The sequence below is a fragment of the Lithobates pipiens genome, unplaced genomic scaffold (assembly GCF_037356315.1).
Source record: "Lithobates pipiens isolate NorthernLeopardFrog02 unplaced genomic scaffold, aLitPip1_a1.2 Scaffold_30, whole genome shotgun sequence".
NCBI lineage: Eukaryota > Metazoa > Chordata > Amphibia > Anura > Ranidae > Lithobates > Lithobates pipiens.
In genome coordinates, this window is record NW_027507791.1 from 37603761 (window position 1) to 37624567 (window position 20807).

General features: G+C 45.4%; 2 protein-coding genes across 2 annotated transcripts in view; one reads left to right on the top strand and one right to left on the bottom strand.

The window, feature by feature from the left end:
- Positions 1-674: 674 nt before the first annotated feature.
- On the bottom strand, positions 675-12491 carry LOC143942157 (perilipin-3-like). The gene is made up of 5 exons (XM_077463418.1): positions 12336-12491; positions 11629-11687; positions 11226-11430; positions 2313-2395; positions 675-1025 (listed from the first exon to the last, which is right to left on the bottom strand). The coding sequence occupies exons 2-5, from the start codon at positions 11662-11664 to the stop codon at positions 675-677; spliced, it is 675 nt and encodes a 224-aa protein (XP_077319544.1). The 5' UTR covers positions 11665-11687; positions 12336-12491.
- Positions 12492-19379: 6888 nt separating this feature from the next.
- Positions 19380-20807, top strand: part of GLMP (glycosylated lysosomal membrane protein) — a gene marked incomplete in the record, with an annotated part of 12189 nt that continues 10761 nt past the window's right edge. The window contains 1 exon segment of the mRNA XM_077464021.1: positions 19380-19482. Coding sequence (XP_077320147.1) covers positions 19396-19482 — 87 coding nt within the window.

Below are 20807 nucleotides of genomic sequence, written 5' to 3' on the forward strand. Positions count from 1 at the left end.
ATTGTTGGAGGTCGAGATCCTGCTATTTAAACTACGGAAAGGGTGGCATGGCCTGGTAGCCTGGGGTCATGGCCTGGGGGAGAGAGATCACAGTCCGCACTTCCTTCTGACTCTCTCCTCCTTTTCTCACCATTTCTACCGCTTTTCTGACAGAAGTATTGCTCTTCTGTCACTACTCCTGTCAGCCTTATAGTAGAAAGAACTTGTGGTTCTCCCATGCCTACAATTGTAGGCATGGGGAAGCCACAAGTTCTTTCTACTATAAGGCTGACAGGAGTAGTGACAGCAGATCAATACTTCTGTCAGCCCACCACTGGAAGCAGCAAGGGAAGGAGGAGAGAGCCAGGAAGAGGTGCAGACTGTGCTGTCACTCCCCCAGGCCATGCCACCCTTCCAGGGATTGAGTAGCAGGATTTCGAACCTTCAACAATCATCAAACTAGCCTCCAATCATGGATCCTTCTGCTCCCCCCCCCTGTCCCAGCCCCGATTGCAGGCTACTTGGTGATTGTTGGAGGTTTGAGATCCTGCTACTCAATCCCCGAAGGGTGGCATGGCCTGGGGAGAGAGAGAGAGCACAGTCCACACCTCTTCCCGGCTCTCTCCTCCTTTCCTTGGCACTTTCAGCGCTGGGCTGACAGAAGTATTGATCTGCTGTCACTACTCCTGTCAGCCTTATAGTAGAAATAGCTTGTGGCTCTCCTCATCCCTACGATACATTCTGCGCCCAGGGCTGCCTGTCCCTTCTGCCCACCCCTTGATGATGAACATTGTCTCACCGTCTGATTCCTCAGGTAGGTAGCGATCCACCAGCTCCTCTGCTTGGGTCAAAACGAAATAAGTTGCAACTTTCACCATGTCCTGGACCTCCAACGTCGCCAGGAAAGTGGTGGTTATAGAGAGGACCTCGTAGGATTCCCTGGCCACTGCCCGAGTTCTGTCCACCACCTTTTGCACTCTTTCCAGGGCCCGGGCCCCGACCCTCCTGACCCCACTCACCACGTTCTCCCGAATTTCTGACACCACCTGTGAGAGGGAACAATCACTTTATTGGTGGAGCAGGAGATGGCCACGGCACATGTCACAATGTGATTGTACAAAAATCTCTCTTGGACTTACCAAATCATTTAATGTGAGGTCCAACCTATTCATATCAGTCTCTGCACCATAGGAGCTTACAATCTAATGTCCCCCCCCCCCCCACACTCAAACAATAATGTTATTATACATTTATATAAAACTCTGACATATATGGAGAACACTGAGCCAGTCACATTATTGTCTGCACCAGAGGAGCTTACACTCTAATGCCCCCCCCCCCCACATCACACACTATTATTATAAATTTAAATAGCTCTGACATATACTGTAGTGTTGTACAGAGAACACTGAGACAACCACATCAGTCTCTGTACCAGAGGAGCGTACATTCTAATGCCCCCCTCCCCCCACAGTCAAACACTATTATTATTATACAATTATATAGCTCTGACATATACCGCAGTGCTGTACAGAGAACACTGAGCCAGTCACATCAGTCTCTGTACCAGAGGAGCTTACACTCTAGTGTCCCTCCCACAGCCACACACTATTATTATACATTTAAATAGCTCTGACATATATGGTAGTGTTGTACAGAGATCACTGAGCCAGTCACATTAATCTCTGTGCCAGAGGCAGAGGAGCTTACAATCTAATGTCCCCCCACAGTCAAACACTAATGTTATTATACATTTATATAGCTCTGACATATATGGAGAACACTGAGCCAGTCGCATTATTGTCTGCACCAGAGGAGCTCACACTCTAATGTCCCCACCCCCACAGTCACACACTATTATTATTATACATTTATATAGCTCTGGCATATACCGAGGTGCTGTACAGAGATCACTGAGTCTCTGTACCAGAGGAGTTTACACTCATATGTCCCCCTACAGTCACACACTACTTTTATTGTCCAGAGTGGCTTTACAAATAGGTTACAAATTATAATTCTGATAAAAATAAATAAAAAAAATGGTGAAATCATTTTATCAGCCTGTTAGAGAAATGATTTTGAGTTGCTCATCAGTGTTTTTTTTTTTTTTTTGCACAGCAATAGCGACATCTAATGGCTGCAATTATATGACAGCATGGCTTTATATAAGAAGGTTGCCTTGCCATGTACTCTGTACAGCACTATGGTATATGTCAGGGTTATATAAATATACACAGATTCATCTCTATCCTCTGGATCCTGGCTAGTGGGAAGCTTAATAATGTATCTAAAAAAAATAATAATAATAATAATAATAATAAATGGAAGGTCACCTCATCTGCTGGCTGGTCCAGTACAGGGAGTTTGTTCTCTAATCCGTCCACCAATTGAAGAGCGACGTTATTGATCGCCGTGACTGCATTTAGAAAAATTAGAGACAGACATGACACCGGCCCGCAACCCTGTATAGATCTGGTGTATCAATGTGCATGTACTAGGAATGGAAGATATATACTGTATATACAGTTTTATATATATATATATATATATATAGAGAGAGAGAGAGAGAGAGAGAGAGAGAGAGAGAAAGACAGACAGAGAGGGATAGAGATTAAAGATAGATAGATATAGAGATATATAGATGATATATCTATATATATATATATATATATATATATATATATATATATATATATATATATATATATATATATATAGAGAGAGAGAGAGAGAGAGAGAGAGAGAGGGAGAGGGAGAGGGAGAGAGAGAGACAGACAGAGAGGGATAGAGATTAAATATAGATAGATAGATAGATAGATAAACAGATAGATATAGAGATATATATATGATATATCTATATATATATATATATATATATATATATATATATATATATATATATAGATGATATATCTATCTATCTATCTATCTATCTATCTATCTATCTATCTATCTATCTATCTATCTATCTATCTATCTAGATAGATAGATATAGATACTGTATATAGATATATCATCTATATATCTCTATATCTATCTATCTAGATAGATAGATATAGATACTGTATATAGATATATCATCTATATATCTCTATATCTATCTATCTAGATAGATAGATATAGATACTGTATATAGATAGATAGATAGATAGATAGATAGATAGATATAGAGATAGATAGAAAGATAGATATATCATCTATATATCTATCTATCTATCTATCTATCTATCTATCTATCTATATATATCTATATATATATATATATATATATATATATATATATATATATATATATATCGATAGCTATATATATATATCTATCTATATCTATATCTCTATATATATGTCTGACACAGATCAGCCCCCTGCTGCAGCTTCTCACCTTGCGACTTGCTACAAAGTTACAATGCTGCAGTCTGATCACTAAGGGGAAGAAACTGAGGAAATGCCTCCTCCTGCCTGCGGCAGACTGATGACATCATCTCAGCCTAGGCCAGTGTTTCTCAAATCCAGTCCTCAGGCCCCCCCCAACAGGTCATGTTTTCAGGTTTTCCATTATTTTTCACAGGTGATTTGATCAGTTTCACTGCCTTAGCAATTACCACAGCTGTTTCATCTGAGGGAAATCCTGAAAACATGACCTGTTGGGGGGGCCTGAGGACTGGATTTGAGATACACTGGCCTAGGCAAAGACACGCACTGGAGGTCAAGAATGGCTTCTTTTTTTTTAAGATAAAAAGTGTGAGGTGCCAAGTGAGTGTTTGCACCCTCTAGTGGCAAATCTACAAATCTACACAAGTGACATAATGAAAATGATAGACACACGTACAAATACAAACACATTGGAGTCGATTTACTAAATCTGCTGCAGCTCTGCAAAGAAACCAATCAGCTTCCAGATTTTATTGTCTAAACTTGGCTAAAGAAGATGGAGTTAGAAGCTGATTGGCTACCACGCACAGCTGCACCAGATTTTGCACTCTCCAGTTTTTAGTAAATCAACCCCATCAAGTCATATTTAAAAAAAAATGACTTTAAGATGAACACCAACATGATAATTCAGAATACACGCTCACAGGAAATACGCTCTCGTTTTTATTTTTTCGCATTTAACCCTTTGTCCAATTCTGACATTTCTCTCCTACATGTAAAAAAATCATATTTTTTTTTGCTAGAAAATTACATAGAACCCCCAAACATTATATATGTTTTTTTTAGCAAAGACACTAGAGAATACAATGTCGGTCGTTACAACTTTTTATTTTGCACGGAATTTGCACAGCAATTTTTGAACGCTTTTTTGAGGGGGAAAAAACAGTTTTGTGCTTTAAAAAAGAACAAAACAGTAAAGTTAGCCCAATTTTTTTTGCATGGTGTGAAAGATGAAGTTACGCCGAGTAAATAGATACCTAACATGTCACACTTCAAAATTGCACGCGCACGTGGAATGGCGCCAAACGTTGCTACTTAAAAATCCCCATAGGTGACGCATTCATTTTTTTTTTTACTGGTTACATCTTTTGAGTTACAGAGGAGGTCTGGGGCTAGAATTATTGCTCTCGCTCTAACATTCACGGCAATACCTCACATGTGTAGTTTTACCACCGTTTTTATATGTGGGCGGGACTTACGTATGCGTTTATTTCTACGTGCGAGCACGCGGGGATAGGGGCGCTTTAAAAAAAATTATTGTTAATTTTATTTTTTATATTTTTTTTAGTTTGACACTTAAAAAAAATGTAAATTTTTTTTTGATCACTTTTATTCCTATTATAGAGAATGTAAACATCCCTTGTAATAGAAATATGGCATGACAGGTCCTCTTTACAGTGATATGGGATCAATAAGACCCCACATCTCACCTCTAGGCTGGGAAGCCTGAAATTAAAAAATAAATAAATAAAACGATCACGGCTTCCCAGCCGAGGCGGCGCCGTTTGTTTGAATGCAGAGGCCGGGCATGACGTCATAACATCGTGCCCGGCCTCGGAACGATCATAGAGACTCCGGCGACCATCTGGTCCACCGGAAATCTCTATGGTAAACACCCGGGGGCCGGCGGATCCGTTCTCCTCGACTCACGGATGGAAGCCTGTGAGTCGGTAGAAGCACCGGAGGGCGGCGGGAGAAGGGGGGACATCCCCTCTCGCCGCCCGTAAAAATGATCAAGCGGTGGAACAGCCGCTATGATCGTTCTTATGGTGTAGGGAATCGCCGGCTGAAAAAGCCGATATCTGAATGATGCCTGTATCTGCACCGATCATTCAGATATCCCCGCACAAATTCAAAGACGTCATATGACGGCCAGCGGGCGGGAAGTGGTTAAAAAGATTTTATTATGTCCATCCAGTCCTGGGATTTACACAGCTCTGCTACACAACACAGCTCTGCCCGGCAGGGGAGGATTCGTGATTTTTCTCTGATACAGTTACAGGCCTTGTCCCTTCCTCAGCCTGTGATTGGACAGGAAGCAGCAGACTGATGTGCTCATCTTTCTGCTCTCTTCTCCTATCAATATGCTGATTGCATTGCTGCACAATTGATTGGCTCCTTGTGCTGCTTCTGTCTCCACCAACCTCAGCTCTGCTGTACAAGGACTGCAGGTCATGGTCAGGTACTTACACTGTTTTTATTTTAAAAAAATACAAATAAATGTAATGGCGTATTATTAAATACAGAGCTGCATTAATGTGTGTCTTTTCTGTGGGCTCGGGGGTTGGGGCAGAGAAAGGGTTACATGGAAATCCTGTCCCGATGCACCGCAGTGAAATAATAGGCACGATTAGCAGAGCCTGACCTCCTGAGGGGCTCAGACAATTACTGTGCGTTTAGAATAAAGGGAACAATTTGGATGTCTCTGAATCTCTCCTCAACGCCCGCTGGGTCGGGAGTGAGGCCGATTTGCATCGCAGCGGTGCCTCCTCTCCTCGTTCACATGGCAATGCCAGAGGTAGCCCTGGCAAGCTTGTCATGTGCCCCGGCACAGCCGGCCCCTGGCACCAGATACAAGACCAGATAGTGTGGGCCCGAGGGGAGGGGGGGGGGAATGTCCGCAGCCACTTCCCCGTCTGCAAGCAGGGCACCAAAGGGTACAGCGGTCACGGGCCATGGCATGTGCCTCTGTCTGGTTACAGCTGGTACCAGAACTCCTGCAGCTTTCCAAATTCCCACTCAGGTTGGTAAAAAAAATGAGTCAGAAGGTTCGGTAACAGGCTGATTGCCCATGGCAAGTTCTAGTCCCGCAAAGTGGTTTTGCTGTCCCATATTGACCTACTTTTCTGGTTATATAAAAGGCTCACTCCACCCACTCCACCCACCTACCAAGTCTAGGTGGAGACACGACCGCTTCTCATTTCACCAGCACGACCCCATCAGATACATGTGTCACCCTGTGTATACACCTTCTCCCAGGAGGGCTTTTATCACAGGTATTATATTATCTTCTATTCTATTACATTGTATTGTATTATGTTCTAAGAAAACATTAAAATGTTATATTTGGTGTGAGAAATGTTTATACATCATTATTATTTCCATCACACTGAATCATATCCGACCTGATTATTATCAACAACAGAGAACTAAATATACGTACACATATATCTGATCAAATACCTTCTTCCATCCTTCTTATTCTTTCCTTTCCTCCTTCATTTCCTCTTTATACCTTTTCTTTCTTTCTTTCCTTCTCATTCTTCCATCTTATTCGTTACTTTCCTTTTCTTTCCTCTTTCATTTCTTCTTTCTACCTCATTTATTCATTCCTTCTTATTCTTTCCTTTCTTCCTTCATTCCTTCTTATTCCTTCCTTCCTTCTTATTCTTTCCTTCCTTCTTATCCTTTCCTTTCTTACTTCATTCCTTTTTATTCTTTCCTTCCTTCCTTCTTTCTTATTCTTTCCTTCCTTCCTTCTTATTCTTTCCTTTCTTCCTTCATTCCTTATTATTCTTTCCTTTCTTCCTTCCTTCTTATTCTTTCCTTTCTTCCTTCCTTCTTATCCTTTCCTTTCTTACTTCATTCCTTTTTATTCTTTCCTTCCTTCCTTCCTTCTTTCTTATTCTTTCCTTCCTTCCTTCTTATTCTTTCCTTTTTTCCTTCATTCCTTATTATTCTTTCCTTTCTTCCTTCCTTCTTATTCTTTCCTTTCTTCCTTCCTTCTTATTCTTTCCTTTCTTCCTTCCTTCTTTCTTATTCTTTCCTTTTTTCCTTCCTTCCTTCTTTCCTTCCTTCCTTCCTTCCTTCTTATTCTTTCCTTTCGTCCTTCCTTCTTATTCTTTCCTTTCCTCTCTCATTTCTTCTTTCTACCTTTTCTTTCTTTCTTTCCTTCTCTTCCTTCCATCTTACTCATTCCTTTCCTTTTCTTTCCTCTTTCATTTCTTCTTTCTACCTCCTTTCTTCATTCCTTCTTATTCTTTCCTTCCTTTCTTCTTATTTTTTCCTTCCTTCCTTATTTCCTTCCTTCCTTCCTTCCTTCTTATTCTTTCCTTTCTTCCTTCATTCCTTATTATTCTTTCCTTTCTTCCTTCCTTCCTTCTTATTCTTTCCTTTCGTCCTTCCTTCTTATTCTTTCCTTCCTTCCTTCTTATTCTTTCCTTTCTTTCCTTCCTTCCTTCTTATTATTTCCTTCCTTCCTTCATTCTTTCTTATTCTTTCCTTTCTTCCCCCCTTCCTTCTTATTCTATCCTTTTCTGTCCTCTTTCATTTCTTCTTTCTACCTATTTCCTTCTTTTCTTTCTTTCTTTCTTTCTTTCTTTCTTTCTTGTTCTTTCCCTTTTATTCTTTCATTCCTTCCTTTCTTCTTATTCTTCCCTTTGCTTTTCTCTCCTCGTTCCTTTCTTCTTTCTACCTTTTTTTTTGTCTTTCCGTCCTTCTTTCTCCCTTCCTATTCTTTCTTTCCTTCCTTCTTTTTATTTCCTTTCTTTTTTCCTTCCTATCTTCTTATTCTTTCCTTTGCTTTTCTTTCCTCTTTCGTTTCTTCTTTCTACCTCGTTCTTTCTTTCCTTTCTTTATTTCAGTTCTTCTTTCTTCCTTCCTATTCTTTCTTTCCTTCCTCCCTTCCTATTATTTCCTTTCCTTTCCCCTTTAATTTCTTCTTTCTACCTCTTTCTTTTTTTTCTTTCCCTTTCTTACCTTTTCTTTCTTTATTTCTTTCTTTCAGTCCTTCCTTCCTTTCTTTTCTCTTTCTTTCTTTCTTCCCTTTTATACTTACCTTCTTATTCTTTCTTCCTTCTTATTCTTTCTTTCCTTTCTTCCTTCTTAATCTTTCCTTTCCTTTTCTTCCCTCTTTAGTTTCTTCTTTCTACCTCTTTCTTTCTTTCCTTTTCTTTATTTATTTTTTTTCTTTTGGCTGTTCCTTCATTCTTTCTTTCTTTCTCTCTTTCTTTCTTTCTCTCTTTCTTTCTTTCTTTCTTCATTCCTTCTTATTCTTTCTTTCCTTTCTTCCTTCTAATGCCCCATACACACGATCAGAAATTCAGACGGAAAAAGTCTGATCGGATCATGTTGTCAGAAAATCCAATCGTGTGTGGGCTCCAGCTGACTTTTTCCGTCGGATTTTCCGACGCACAAAGTTTATGAGCAGGATCTAAAATTTTCCGACAACAAATGCAGATCGCATAAATTCCGATCGTGGGTAGACAATTCTGACGGACAAAGTGCCAGACATGCTCAGAATAAACTAAGAGACGAAAGCGATGTGCTACTGGCCCGTTTATAGTCCCGACGTACGTGTTCTACATCACCTCGTTCCGAATGATCGGATTTTCCGAAAACTTTGTGCGACCGTGTGTATGCAAGACAAGTTACGGCCAAAATCCGTCGGAATAAATCCGAAGGATTTTGTGATTGGAATGTTTCCTTTTCCTTCCTATTCTTTCCTTTTTCTTTCTTCTTTCATTTCTTCTTTCTACCTCTTTCTTTTATTTCTCTTACCTTTTCTTTCTATATTTCTTTCTTTATTTCTATTTCTTTCTTTATTTCTGTCTTTCAGTCCTTCCTTCCTTCCTTCCTTTTCTTTCCTTTTTTCTTTCCTTTTCTTTGATTTCTTCTTTACCCCTTTTTTTTTTCCTTTCCTTTCCATCCTAATAAGCAAGTCACTGAATGGTACACTTAAGAGGAAGGATGTAGTAAATAGTTCTGAATTAGCAAATATGAAATGTAAAGACCCATTCACACCGGTGTTAATGTCGCCCCCTGGTGTTCGTTGTGTACATGCACTGTGATGACAGATCTATATACAGCAATGTATTGTGATGTGTATATATATTTATAGCTCTTTTTACAGCAATGTATTGTGATGTGTATATAGCCCTATATACAGCAATGTATTGTGATGTATGACTGAGGGCCAATCAAAGGAGACTAGGAGAGGAAAGCATCATGGGACATGTAGTCCCAAAGATTGGCGGACCCATTTTCCACAGGGAGGAGGCAACAGCTCGATCAAGGGAGAGATTGAGAGACTGCAGCCTGGAAAAAAGCTTGTGGAGAGAGTGCTACAGGACAAAGAATGAGGAGTGTGCTGGGCATAAGCCAGAGAGAGAGAGCCATGCTGCCCAGCGCCACCAGAGAGAGCCACAATGCCCAGTGTCACCAGAGAGAGAGAGCCACACTGCCCAACACCACCAGAAAGAGAGCCACGCTGCCCAGCGACACCAGAGAGAGCCACGCTGCCTAGCACCAGAAAGAGAGCCACGCTGCCCAGCGACACCAGAGAGAGCCACGCTGCCTAGCACCAGAGAGAGAGCCACACTGCCCAGCGCCACCAGAGAGAGAGCCATGTTGCCTAGCACCACCAGAAAGAGAGCCACGCTGCCCAGCGACACCAGAGAGAGCCACGCTGCCTAGCATCAGAGAGAGAGCCACACTGCCCAGTGCCACCAGAGAGAGAGCCATGTTGCCTAGCACCACCAGAAAGAGAGCCACGCTGCCCAGCGACACCAGAGAGAACCACGCTGCCTAGCACCAGAGAGAGAGACACGTTGCCCAGCGCCACCAGAGAGAGAGCCATGTTGCCTAGCACCACCAGAAAGAGAACCACGCTGCCCAGCGACACCAGAGAGAGCCACACTGCCCAGCACCAGAGAGAGAGCCACGCCGGCCCAGCGCCACCAGAGAGAGAGCCATGCTGCCTAGCACCACCAGAAAGAGAGCCACGCTGCCCAGCGACACCAGAGAGAGCCACGATTCCCAGCGCCACCAGAGAGAGAGCCACGCTGCCTAGCGCCACCAGAGAGAGAGCCACGGTGCCTAGCGCCACCAGAAAGAGAGCCATGCTGCCCATCGCCACCAGAGAGAGCCACGCTGCCCAGTGTCACCAGAGAAAGACTGAGCCACTACCAGGGTACAGACATGCTACACTACCAACCAGAGTTACCCCTGGGGAACCCAGAGTGAGCGATCGTCCAGCCAAATGGATCACTACTGTAGTTTCGTGGGTCTGGTAAAAGGGTCAGTTGGCCATCATCCATTACTTATGCTAGGGACTGTACTACGTCTGCAGTCTCTGACCATGATAATGTGATAATGACATTGTCAAAAATGATGCCCCCCTGAAAAAAGTTCTGTGGATTCCCATGGCTGGAGGGGTCTGGTATGAGTGAGAGGAAAAGATATTTTCATATATTGTGTCTGTGGATTGCTAGGGAAATATTCTGCTCACACAGCTTACAATCTGATTGCAGAATCTCCTTCAGATCTGAGAACAGCTCTGCAGTGGAAGTTCTGGCCCGATCGGGTGCAAATTCAATTGTCTCAGCAGATTGTCACAATACATAGTTAGTTCTGGTAATTATAAAGGCACAGCTCTCAACTGTCCCGGATTTGGAGGGACTGTCCCTGTTTGGATCAATGTCCCGCCGTCCCCCATTCCTCCTCATTTGTCCCTGATTTTGGTCTGTTCTATATAATTGTATATAAAATGCATTTTTTATCTATAAGAAAGTGTTTCCCAGCGCTAAACCTTTCATCTGATTTCTAAATTGCTGCATTTGTAAATTCCAAAAGCCAATATAAAGGAATAGTAGTGGAAAAAAAAAAAAAAAGCACTTGTGGGTTTAACCAATCAGTTTTTTTTGTAAAATTCTCCTTTAAGGGGGTGTGGCAAGGGGGTGTGTCCTATGCCTGCATACTTTTGCTGATAGGTGTCCCTCATTCCCATCTCAAAAAAGTTGGGGGGGGGGTGATAAAGGAGATTGTACAGGGATTGTCCAATCAGATCGGAGCGCACGTTCATTGTCATTACTTACTCTGAGGTTCCATCACTTTTAGGAGCGGAGCGACCCCGAACGTAGCCAAGTCACTGGCCACTTTCACCCCTCGTTCCGACACCTCGCAGAAATATCCCACCGCCGGGTTTACGGCCTTCACATCGCGGTATGCAAACGAAGCAATCTGATAGGCCGACTGAACGAGAGGGAAGCTGGCCAACCGATGGAAGATACTGACATGTGCCTATGAGAGATTAGAGAGAGATAATTAGATAGATACGGAGAGATAGATAGATAGATAGATAGATAGATAGACAGACAGATAGATAGATAGATAGATAGATAGATAGATAGATAGATAGATAGATAGATAGATAGATAGATAGATAGATAGATAGACAGATAGATACAATGTATACAAAGATAGATCTAGATAACTTACATTCTGATTTTCATCCACTTGGCCCCTCTCTGCCATTGCCTTTCTGTAAATGTCTTCCTCTGTATAAATAAATGATCAATATATGATCAGTGATACGGTCACTGACAGGCAAATGGTCAGTCATAGAATTATCTGCAGAATATCTCAATATGGATCTGTCAGGAGGGGGATGGGAGGGAGCGATGTTCTGCAGATCTCTAGAGGGGTCAGTGATGGGATAATCTGCAGAATATATCAATATGGATCTGTCAGGAGGGTGATGGGAGGGAGTGATGTTCTGCAGATCTCTAGAGAGGTCAGTGATGGAATAATCTGCAGAATACATCAATATGGATCTGTCAGGAGGGGGAGGGGATGGAGCGATGTTCTGCAGATCTCTAGAGAGGTCAGTAATGGAACAATCTGCAGAATATATCAATATGGATCTGTCAGGAGGGGGAGGGGAGGGAGCGATGTTCTGCAGATCTCTAGAGGGGTCAGTGATGGAATAATCTGCAGAATGTATTAATATGGATCTGTCAGGAGGGGGAGGGGATGGAGCGATGTTCTGCAGATCTCTAGAGGGATCAGTGGTGGGATAATCTTCAGAATATATCAATATGGATCTGTCAGGAGGGGGATGGGATGGAGTGATGTTCTGCAGATCTCTGGGGGGGGGGGGGGGGTCAGTGATGGAATAATCTGCAGTAGACGGCAGTCTCTCTTACCTGGCGGTGTGGGAAAGCGCCTCTCTCTGCGTCCGATGGGATAAATCGCAGACTTTTCGCTCCGGACGCTTACATAGTCCTAATTGGGGGTTTCCAGGCTGCACCACACAGGCTCTGATTGTAGTCCCGGAACTTGTGATTAGAGTTCTTTCTAGTTGGAAATCGCTCCTGAGCAGAACTAAAGTGTAACAAGATGACGAGGATCCTCCTGACCCAACATACCTCTCACCCCCCCTCCAGGTTATATAACGAGGTCATCACTATTAATAATAAACGCCCTGATTTTTCCTCTTGTTCATCGCAGAATAATAGTCTATTAGCCAAATAATGGAAGCCAGTGACTTACCTGATCTGACCAGCAGGGACGAGGGGTAGGTTAGCTGCTACCATGCCAGTTCAGGAACTGTGGTCCTCCGCCCAGGAGAATGTTTAAAAAAAAAAATTAACACATGACCTTTGAACTATGGCCAGAAGGCTTAGAAAGGCCAATAAGGGGGGCTTTTGAATAAGCCAAACCCCTCAATATAAAAAAGGGGTGCACAGAGCAGCCATAGGGGTATATTTTCTAAAACATTTGCGTAGAAGCCCCCCCCCCCCCCCCGCAGTATTAGCTGGGCTATTTCCTGTGCTGATCGAATGTTTGTCATTGATTTAAAATAATGAACACATTTGGCCACTAGATGGAGCCATCGTAAGAAATATGATATTTACCACCATCTAGTGCCCAAATGCAGCATTTTCCACATCCAAGAACAGTAGTCACCTATGCCCAACCCCGGACACGCCCCAATTTTAAGTTGGCCACCAACTTTCTGGCCCTGTCCTTAAATATGGTTGAACCGCCCTCTTGTGGCTGCAGTGCCACAAGTTAAAGCGGAACTTCACCCAAAATGGGAAGTTCAACTCGTTTGCCGCCTCCTCTATACTATTTGACATTTCAGTTTTTTTTGGGGGGGGGGGAGTGAGTACCTTGTTTTGATAGGTACCTGCTCCCACTTCCAGCGAGACCACTGCGGCGATCTGAGCAGGAGTTCATCCACCACCTCTACGCCATCTAGGACACATGACAGGTCCCAGAAGACTGCAGAAGACGGGGTCAGGTGATGGGTGGTCCCGCCCTCCTCATATAAGAAATGTCAGGCTGCCGGGATCCCGTAGTGTCTCTGCCAGTGTAGACAGAGGAAGGATGGATGGACTGCGCTGCGCTGGACGGAGAGGTCCCCCATCGCTGGATCAGATCAGCCATCACTGGACCCCAGAGAGATGATCATCCGTCGCTGGATAGCAAGAGTGGATTACCACCGCTGGAATCTTTTTTAATTTTTTTTTATTTTTAATAAAGGACTTTTTCAGCAGTGTGTGTGTCTTTTTTAACATTCTTTTACACTTTCTTTGTGAAATGGTAGGGGTACTTTTGTACCCCCTTACCATTTCAAACAGGGGGGGGGCGGGATCTGGGGGTCCCCTCGTTAAAGGGGGCTTCCAGATTCTGATAAGCCCCCCCCGCCCGCAGACCCCCACAACCACCGGCCAGGGTTGTGGGGATGAGGCCCTTGTCCTCATCAACATGGGGACAAAGTGCTTTGAGGGGTCACAGACCCCCAAAACATCCTCCCAATGTTGAGGGCATGTGGCCTGGTACGGTTCAGAAGGGGGGGCCGCTCTCTTTTTCACCCCCCTCTTTTCGTGCGGCCTACCAGGTTGCGTGCTCGGATAAAGGGTCTGGTATGGATTTTTAGGGGGAACTCTGCGCCATTCTTTTTTTAATTTGGCGTGGAGTTCCCCTTAAAATCCATACCAGACCCTTCGGGTCTAGTATGGATATTTAGGGGGAACCCCACGTCATTTTTCTTTTAAATTTGAAGCGGGGTTCCCCTTAATATCCATACCATAGCTTTTTTTTTTTTTTATCAATGACTTTCAATGACTGTTCTCTGTATTATGGGGAGCCGGCAATTCATTGTGATTTTAAATGACTTTTTTTCCTTGCGAAATGACACTTTGTGCAGGGACAGTTCTAAGCACAGGAAACATGCGCCCCTTCACAGGCATACTATAGACACCCCCCAGGTACGAAATTTAAAGAAATATTACACTTTATTGTTTCACTTTAACCACTTGGGATCCGCGCTATTGCAAAATGACGGCAATAGCGCGGACCCACATTTTCGGGACTACGTCTATTGACGTAGTCCCGGTTACGAGCGGCCTGCGCGCCCCCTGAGGGGCGCGCGCGGCGCGCTCTGTGATCGGCGAGTCCGTGAGACTCGCCTGATCACCGATCCGTGTAAGGGGTCGATCCCGACCCCTTATCACGTGATCAGCTGTCAGCCAATGACAGCTGATCATGTGATAAAACGGAGCCGGTAATCGGCTAGTATTCCTCCTCGCGCTGACAGCGCGAGGAGAAAAAAAAAAAGCCGATCGCCGGCGGCCGTGTTCGGGACATCAGTCCCGATCACGGCCAGCAATATAAAAGGACACCTGCCCCCTGCCAGTGCCCACCTGCCACCCGCAGTGCCATCCTGAATAAAGTAAGTGCCCCCCTGTCAGTGCCACCCAGCAGTGCCCATAGTGCCCACAGTGCCACCCAGCAGTGCCCACAGTGCCACCCAGCAGTGCCCACAGTGCCACCCCACAGTGCCACCCAGCAGTGCCACCCACAGTGCCACCCAAAATCTGCCTCAGGTGCTGCACCCCAGTGCCGCCCATCAGTGCCCAGCAGTGCCGCCCATCAGTGCCCAGCAGTGCCGCCCATCAGTGCCCAGCAGTGCCACCTATCAGAGCCACCTATCAGTGCCACCTATCAGTGCCCATCAGTCCCATCTATCTGTGGTACCTATCAGTGCCCATCCATGCCACCCATCCGTGCCACTTATCCGTGCCACCCATCCGTGCCATCTTATCTGTGCCCATCTTTGCCCATCAGTGCCGCCTTATCTGTGCCCATCGGTGCCGCCTTATCTGTGCCTATTAGTGCCGCCTTAACTATGCCTATCAGTGCCCACCAGTGCAGCCTATCAGTGCCCACCAATGCAGCCCATCAGTGCCCACCAATGCAGCCCATCAGTGCCCACCAATGCAGCCTATCAGTGCCGCCTAATCAGCGCACTTCAATGAAGGAGAAAAATGACCCGTTTGCAAAATTTTATAACAAACTATTAAAACATGATTTTTTTTTGCATCTTTTTTTGTTTGTTTAGCAAAAAATAAAACTCCGAGCTGTGACTAAATACCACCAAAAGAAAGCTCTATTTGTGGGAAAAAAATGATAAAAATTTCATTTGGGTACAGTGTTGTATGACCGCGCAATTGTCACTCAAAGTGCATCAGCGCTGAAAGCTGAAAATTGGTCTGGGACTGAGGGGGGTTTAAGTGCCCAGTAAGCAAGTGGTTAATCATTATTAAAATCACTGCTCCCGAAAAAACGGCCGTTTTTAAAACTTTTTTTTGCATTGATCCATGTCCCCTGGGGCAGGACCCGGGTCCCCAAACACTTTTTAGGACAGTAACTTGCAAATTAGCCTTTAAAATTAGCACTTTAGATTTCTCCCATAGACTTGTACAGGGTGTTCCCGCTTTTCGAATTTGCCACGAACACCCCAAAGTCTCTATTTTCCTACAATTGTTCTACAGGACAGCCCACCCAAAAAAAAAGACCTGGTCCTCAACTCTACGAGGTCTACACTTGAGCCCCTTGTTTTTACAGCTTTGCCTGGGAACCCGGATGGGCGAATGTGCCAGGGTTCACCAGCTTTTCAAATTCGTCTCTTGGATATTATGTTTTGTTGTCCTATAATAAAGACCATTACATCTTATCCAGAGATCACACAGTCACATCACATGTCCGCTCTACTAAGAAGTGGAACCGATGAGCAAGAAACGGTTCAAGTTTCAGAAGAAAGGCCTCCTTGTGTCACGCTGTGCAAAGATTTACTGACAAACAGCCGGGCGGCCGAGACCATCATAACAAGTCATTAAATTTCCCATATTACAGCAATTATCCATCACAATGTTTTATGATCGTATTAGGGGTCACTCCACCCAGAATTAATATTTCAGTGTTTAGTGTTCCCACCATCCCTGTGCTAAGTTTCCAATGTCTGTACACCTGCTGTGCCCATTATGAGGGGTTCCCACCCTCCCTGTGCTGAGTTCCCGGGTCTGTACACCTGATGTGCCCATTATGAGGAGTTCCCACCCTCCCTGTGCTGAGTTCCCGGGTCTGTACACCCGCTGTGCCCATTATGAGGAGTTCCCACCATCCCTGTGCTGAGCTCCCAGGTCTGTACACCCGCTGTGCCCATTATGAGGGGTTCCCACCATCCCCGTGCTGAGTTCCCAGGTCTGTACACCCGCTGTGCCCATTATGAGGGGTTCCCACCATCCCCGTGCTGAGTTCCCAGGTCTGTACACCCGCTGTGCCCATTATGAGGAGTTCCCACCATCCCTGTGCTGAGTTCCCAGGTCTGTACACCCGCTGTGCCCATTATGAGGAGTTCCCACCATCCCTGTGCTGAGCTCCCAGGTCTGTACACCTGCTGTGCCCATTATGAGGGGTTCCCACCATCCCCGTGCTGAGTTCCCAGGTCTGTACACCCGCTGTGCCCATTATGAGGGGTGACCACCATCCCCGTGCTGAGTTCCCAGGTCTGTACACCCGCTGTGCACATTATGAGGGGTTCCCACCATCCCAGTACTGAGTTCCCAGATCTGTACACCCGCTGTGCCCATTATGAGGGGTTCTCACCATCCCTGTGCTGAGTTCCCGGGTCTGTACACCCGCTGTGCCCATTATGAGGGGTTCCCACCACCCCTGTGCTGAGTTCCTGGGTCTGTGCACCCGCTGTGCCCATTATGAGGGGTTCTCACCATCCCTGTGCTGAGTTCCCGGGTCTGTACACCCGCTGTGTCCATTATGAAGAGTTCTCACCATCCCTGTGCTGCGTTCCCGGGTCTGTACACCCGCTGTGCCCATTACGAGGGGTCCCCACCATCCCTGTGCTGAGTTCCCGGATCTGTACACCCGCTGTGCCCATTATGAGGGGTTCCCACCACCCCTGTGCTGAGTTCCCGGGTCTGTGCACCCGCTGTGCCCATTATGAGGGGTTCTCACTATCCCTGTGCTGAGTTCCCGGGTCTGTGCACCCGCTGTGCCCATTATGAGGGGTTCTCACTATCCCTGTGCTGAGTTCCCGGATCTGTACACCCGCTGTGCCCATTACGAGGGGTCCCCACCATCCCTGTGCTGAGTTCCCGGATCTGTACACCCGCTGTGCCCATTATGAGGGGTTCCCACCACCCCTGTGCTGAGTTCCCGGGTCTGTACACCCCTGTGCCCATTATGAGGGGTTCTCACCATCCCTGTGCTTAGTTCCCGGGTCTGTACACCCGCTGTGCCCATTATGAGGGGTTCCCACCACCCCTGTGCTGAGTTCCCGGGTCTGTGCACCCGCTGTGCCCATTATGAGGGGTTCTCACCATCCCTGTGCTGAGTTCCCGGGTCTGTACACCCACTGTGCCCATTATGAGGGGTTCTCACCATCCCTGTCAGGGCAGTCTTTAAGGCAGGGCAAAAGGGGCAGCTGCCCAGGGCCCTGTCATTGTTGTGGGGCCCAAAGCAGCTGCCTCATACTTGCCAACTATCCCAGTTTACATTCCCTTGTCCCTTGAAGTTTTAGTCCTGTGCTGCTACTAATGCTGCCCAGCTCTGCCCTATTGTTGTGAACAGATGACTCACCTGCAGACTTGTGTTTACATGTAAATACTGGCATTCATATGTAAATAGCAGTCACATGCATATGTAAATAGCTGAGGCTAACGGCATTGATATGTAAATAAAGGCAGCATTCATATGTATATCATGCCCCCTGCAGTGAGGAGAAGATGTGCTGTAACCTATCGCCACCAGTGAGCAGTATTACTGTACAGTAATCTCTAGCAGCCAATCAACAAGCAGAAATGTGCTGTAACCTCTAGCAATTAATCAGTGAGCCGTAAGGAGTGCTGTAACCTCTAGCAACCAGTCAGTAAGCAGTAATGATATGCTGTAACCATCTGATACAGTAAACTGATTTTAAGTCTAACTGCTATTTATTGTATGTCTCAGAGACGGTGGAAAGCGAAATTGCATGGGGGGTGGGGGGCCTAAGAAAATGTTTGCCCAGGGTCCAATCAATATTAAAGACGGCCCTGATCCCTGTGCTGAGTTCCCGGGTCTGTACACCCGCTGTGCCCATTATGAGGGGTTGCCACCATCCCTGTGCTGAGTTCCCGGGTCTGTACACCCGCTGTGCCCATTATGAGGGGTTCCCACTATCCCTGTGCTGAGTTCAGAAATGATGGGGAAACCCAAAATGTTGTCACCAGAACAGGAAGTGAGGGGAGACCTTCCAATGGGGACACTTGTTCTAGTGACAACTGTCAGAGGGGGTTTTCCTCACTTTATTTTTTGCGGTGTCACTGGACAGGAAGTAAAGAGAAATGTTCCCAACAGAACAAAGACAAAAAAATTAAATATCAGGTTTTTTTTTTTTTCTTGGGTCATTTTTCTGGAGGTTGTATTGGAGAAAATAAAACATCGAGAAGTTTGGAAATGTTTTTTTTTTGGTTTGATCTTTTTTCGGAATACAGAAAATATGGGATTTGTTGAAGAAGGTTTGTAAACCATTTTCTCTGCGATTGAACCCACGTTCGCATCGATGTCAGACACACAAACGTGCGACATGGAAATAAACGTCGAATGAATTTGGTTACATTTTTTTTTATAAAATTGTAAATAAAATAAAATAAAAAAATAAATAAATGTATTTAGAAAAACAAACACATATGTAAGGTGTGTGTGTAAATATTGCTCATATATAGCGACCAATCAGGCGTCGGGCGTTGTGGCCCCCCCTGGACAGTCAAGTAATTATGGAAAGTTCAATCGGTTACAATGTTTTGAGTTTTAAACAATGAGGTGTGTCCCTTTAAGTGTAGATGCCCCTCCCCCCCATGGCTGTAGTCAGCTGACTTGTAGTCACATGCCAGAGGAGGAAGCAGTTTGCTGGTTGGAGACATGAGAGTGGAGGTGCAGCTGCTGCTCTGGGCCCTTTGTGTTGGTCTGGGGGCCACAGGGGCCCCAGAAGGGGAGGAGACCAGGAAGGTGAGAGCTGGGGGAGGGGAGGGGGACTACAAGCCCCAGTATACCCTGTGAGTGGGGGACATGATGGGGGTTGAGGTCCTCCTATGGGCAGAGACCTTGTCTGTGGTGCGGGGGATGGGATTGGTTTACGCAACCCTGGAGGACTACGACTCCTTGCGTGCCCTGTGATCAGGAGCTGCCGGGTCTTGCTGGGACTTGTAGTCCCTCTTTGGGTAATGAGACATGGGGTATTGTATTGAGGGTGGGGGATGGGTGTCTGTACAAAGCCTGGCAGTACTACAACTCGCAGCATGCCATGAGATCCTGGGGCTGCATGGCATGCTGGGTGTTATAGTTCCACTTTGGGTAATGAGTCATTGTTTATGGTGCTGTAACCTCAAGAGGGGGAGGGGGGGGATGTGTTTGTATATGGGGGACTATAACGCCCAGCATGCTCTATGATATGCTCCATCTGGACAAAGTTTATAAATAATTTTGCTTTGTATCTCTCTCTCTCATCTGGATAATGTTTATAGAGGGATACTAAGTAACATTGTTTATAAACATTGATCAGATGGGAAATGGAGAGAAACAAAGGCATGCTGGGTCTTGTAGTTTCACTTTGTGTTAGGAGCCACGGTTGTCTTTGATTTGGAAGGGGAGTGGTAGTGTGTACCCAGCCAGGGGACTACCACTCCCAGCATTCCCTGTGATCTGGGGGTTGTCAGGACATGCTGGGACTTGTAGTTCCTCTTTGGTTAGCCAACCATTGCTCGATATGTTGGGATTCTGAGTCTGCAGGGAGGGCGTCTTCCTAGGTGCAGCCTGGAGGACTGCAACTTCCAGCATGCCCTGTGATCTGGTGCATGCTGGGACTTGTAGTTTGCATGAGTCTGGGCGGGACACTCCCAGCGACATCCTCCTGGGACTTGTGGTTCCTTGTAGCCCAGTGAGCTGACAGTCATCGTCCTGGCACTGGCCGAGGTCATTACATTGGATCTCATTTGTTACATATTATTATTATTATTATTATTATTATTATTATTATTATTATTACATTGTATCTCATACATATGTGGTGTGTATTTTATTTTTTTCTCTTTCTCATGTTATCTCACATTCTCAGACTTCCTGGTGTGTGTTGTGGTCGGCTGGGCGGAGAGGTCTCGTTTTTCCTGCTCCCTGACTCAGATTGGTGACCATGTCTGATACCCCTCCCCCACCGATCACGTCTGTCCTTGGGAATCCCCGGCAAATAATCTGCCACTACAGGTGGGGGGCTGGGAACTGTCCCTGTGGTCCAGCAATAAAACACAAATGGTGACCTGACTCAGGATTCGCACTCC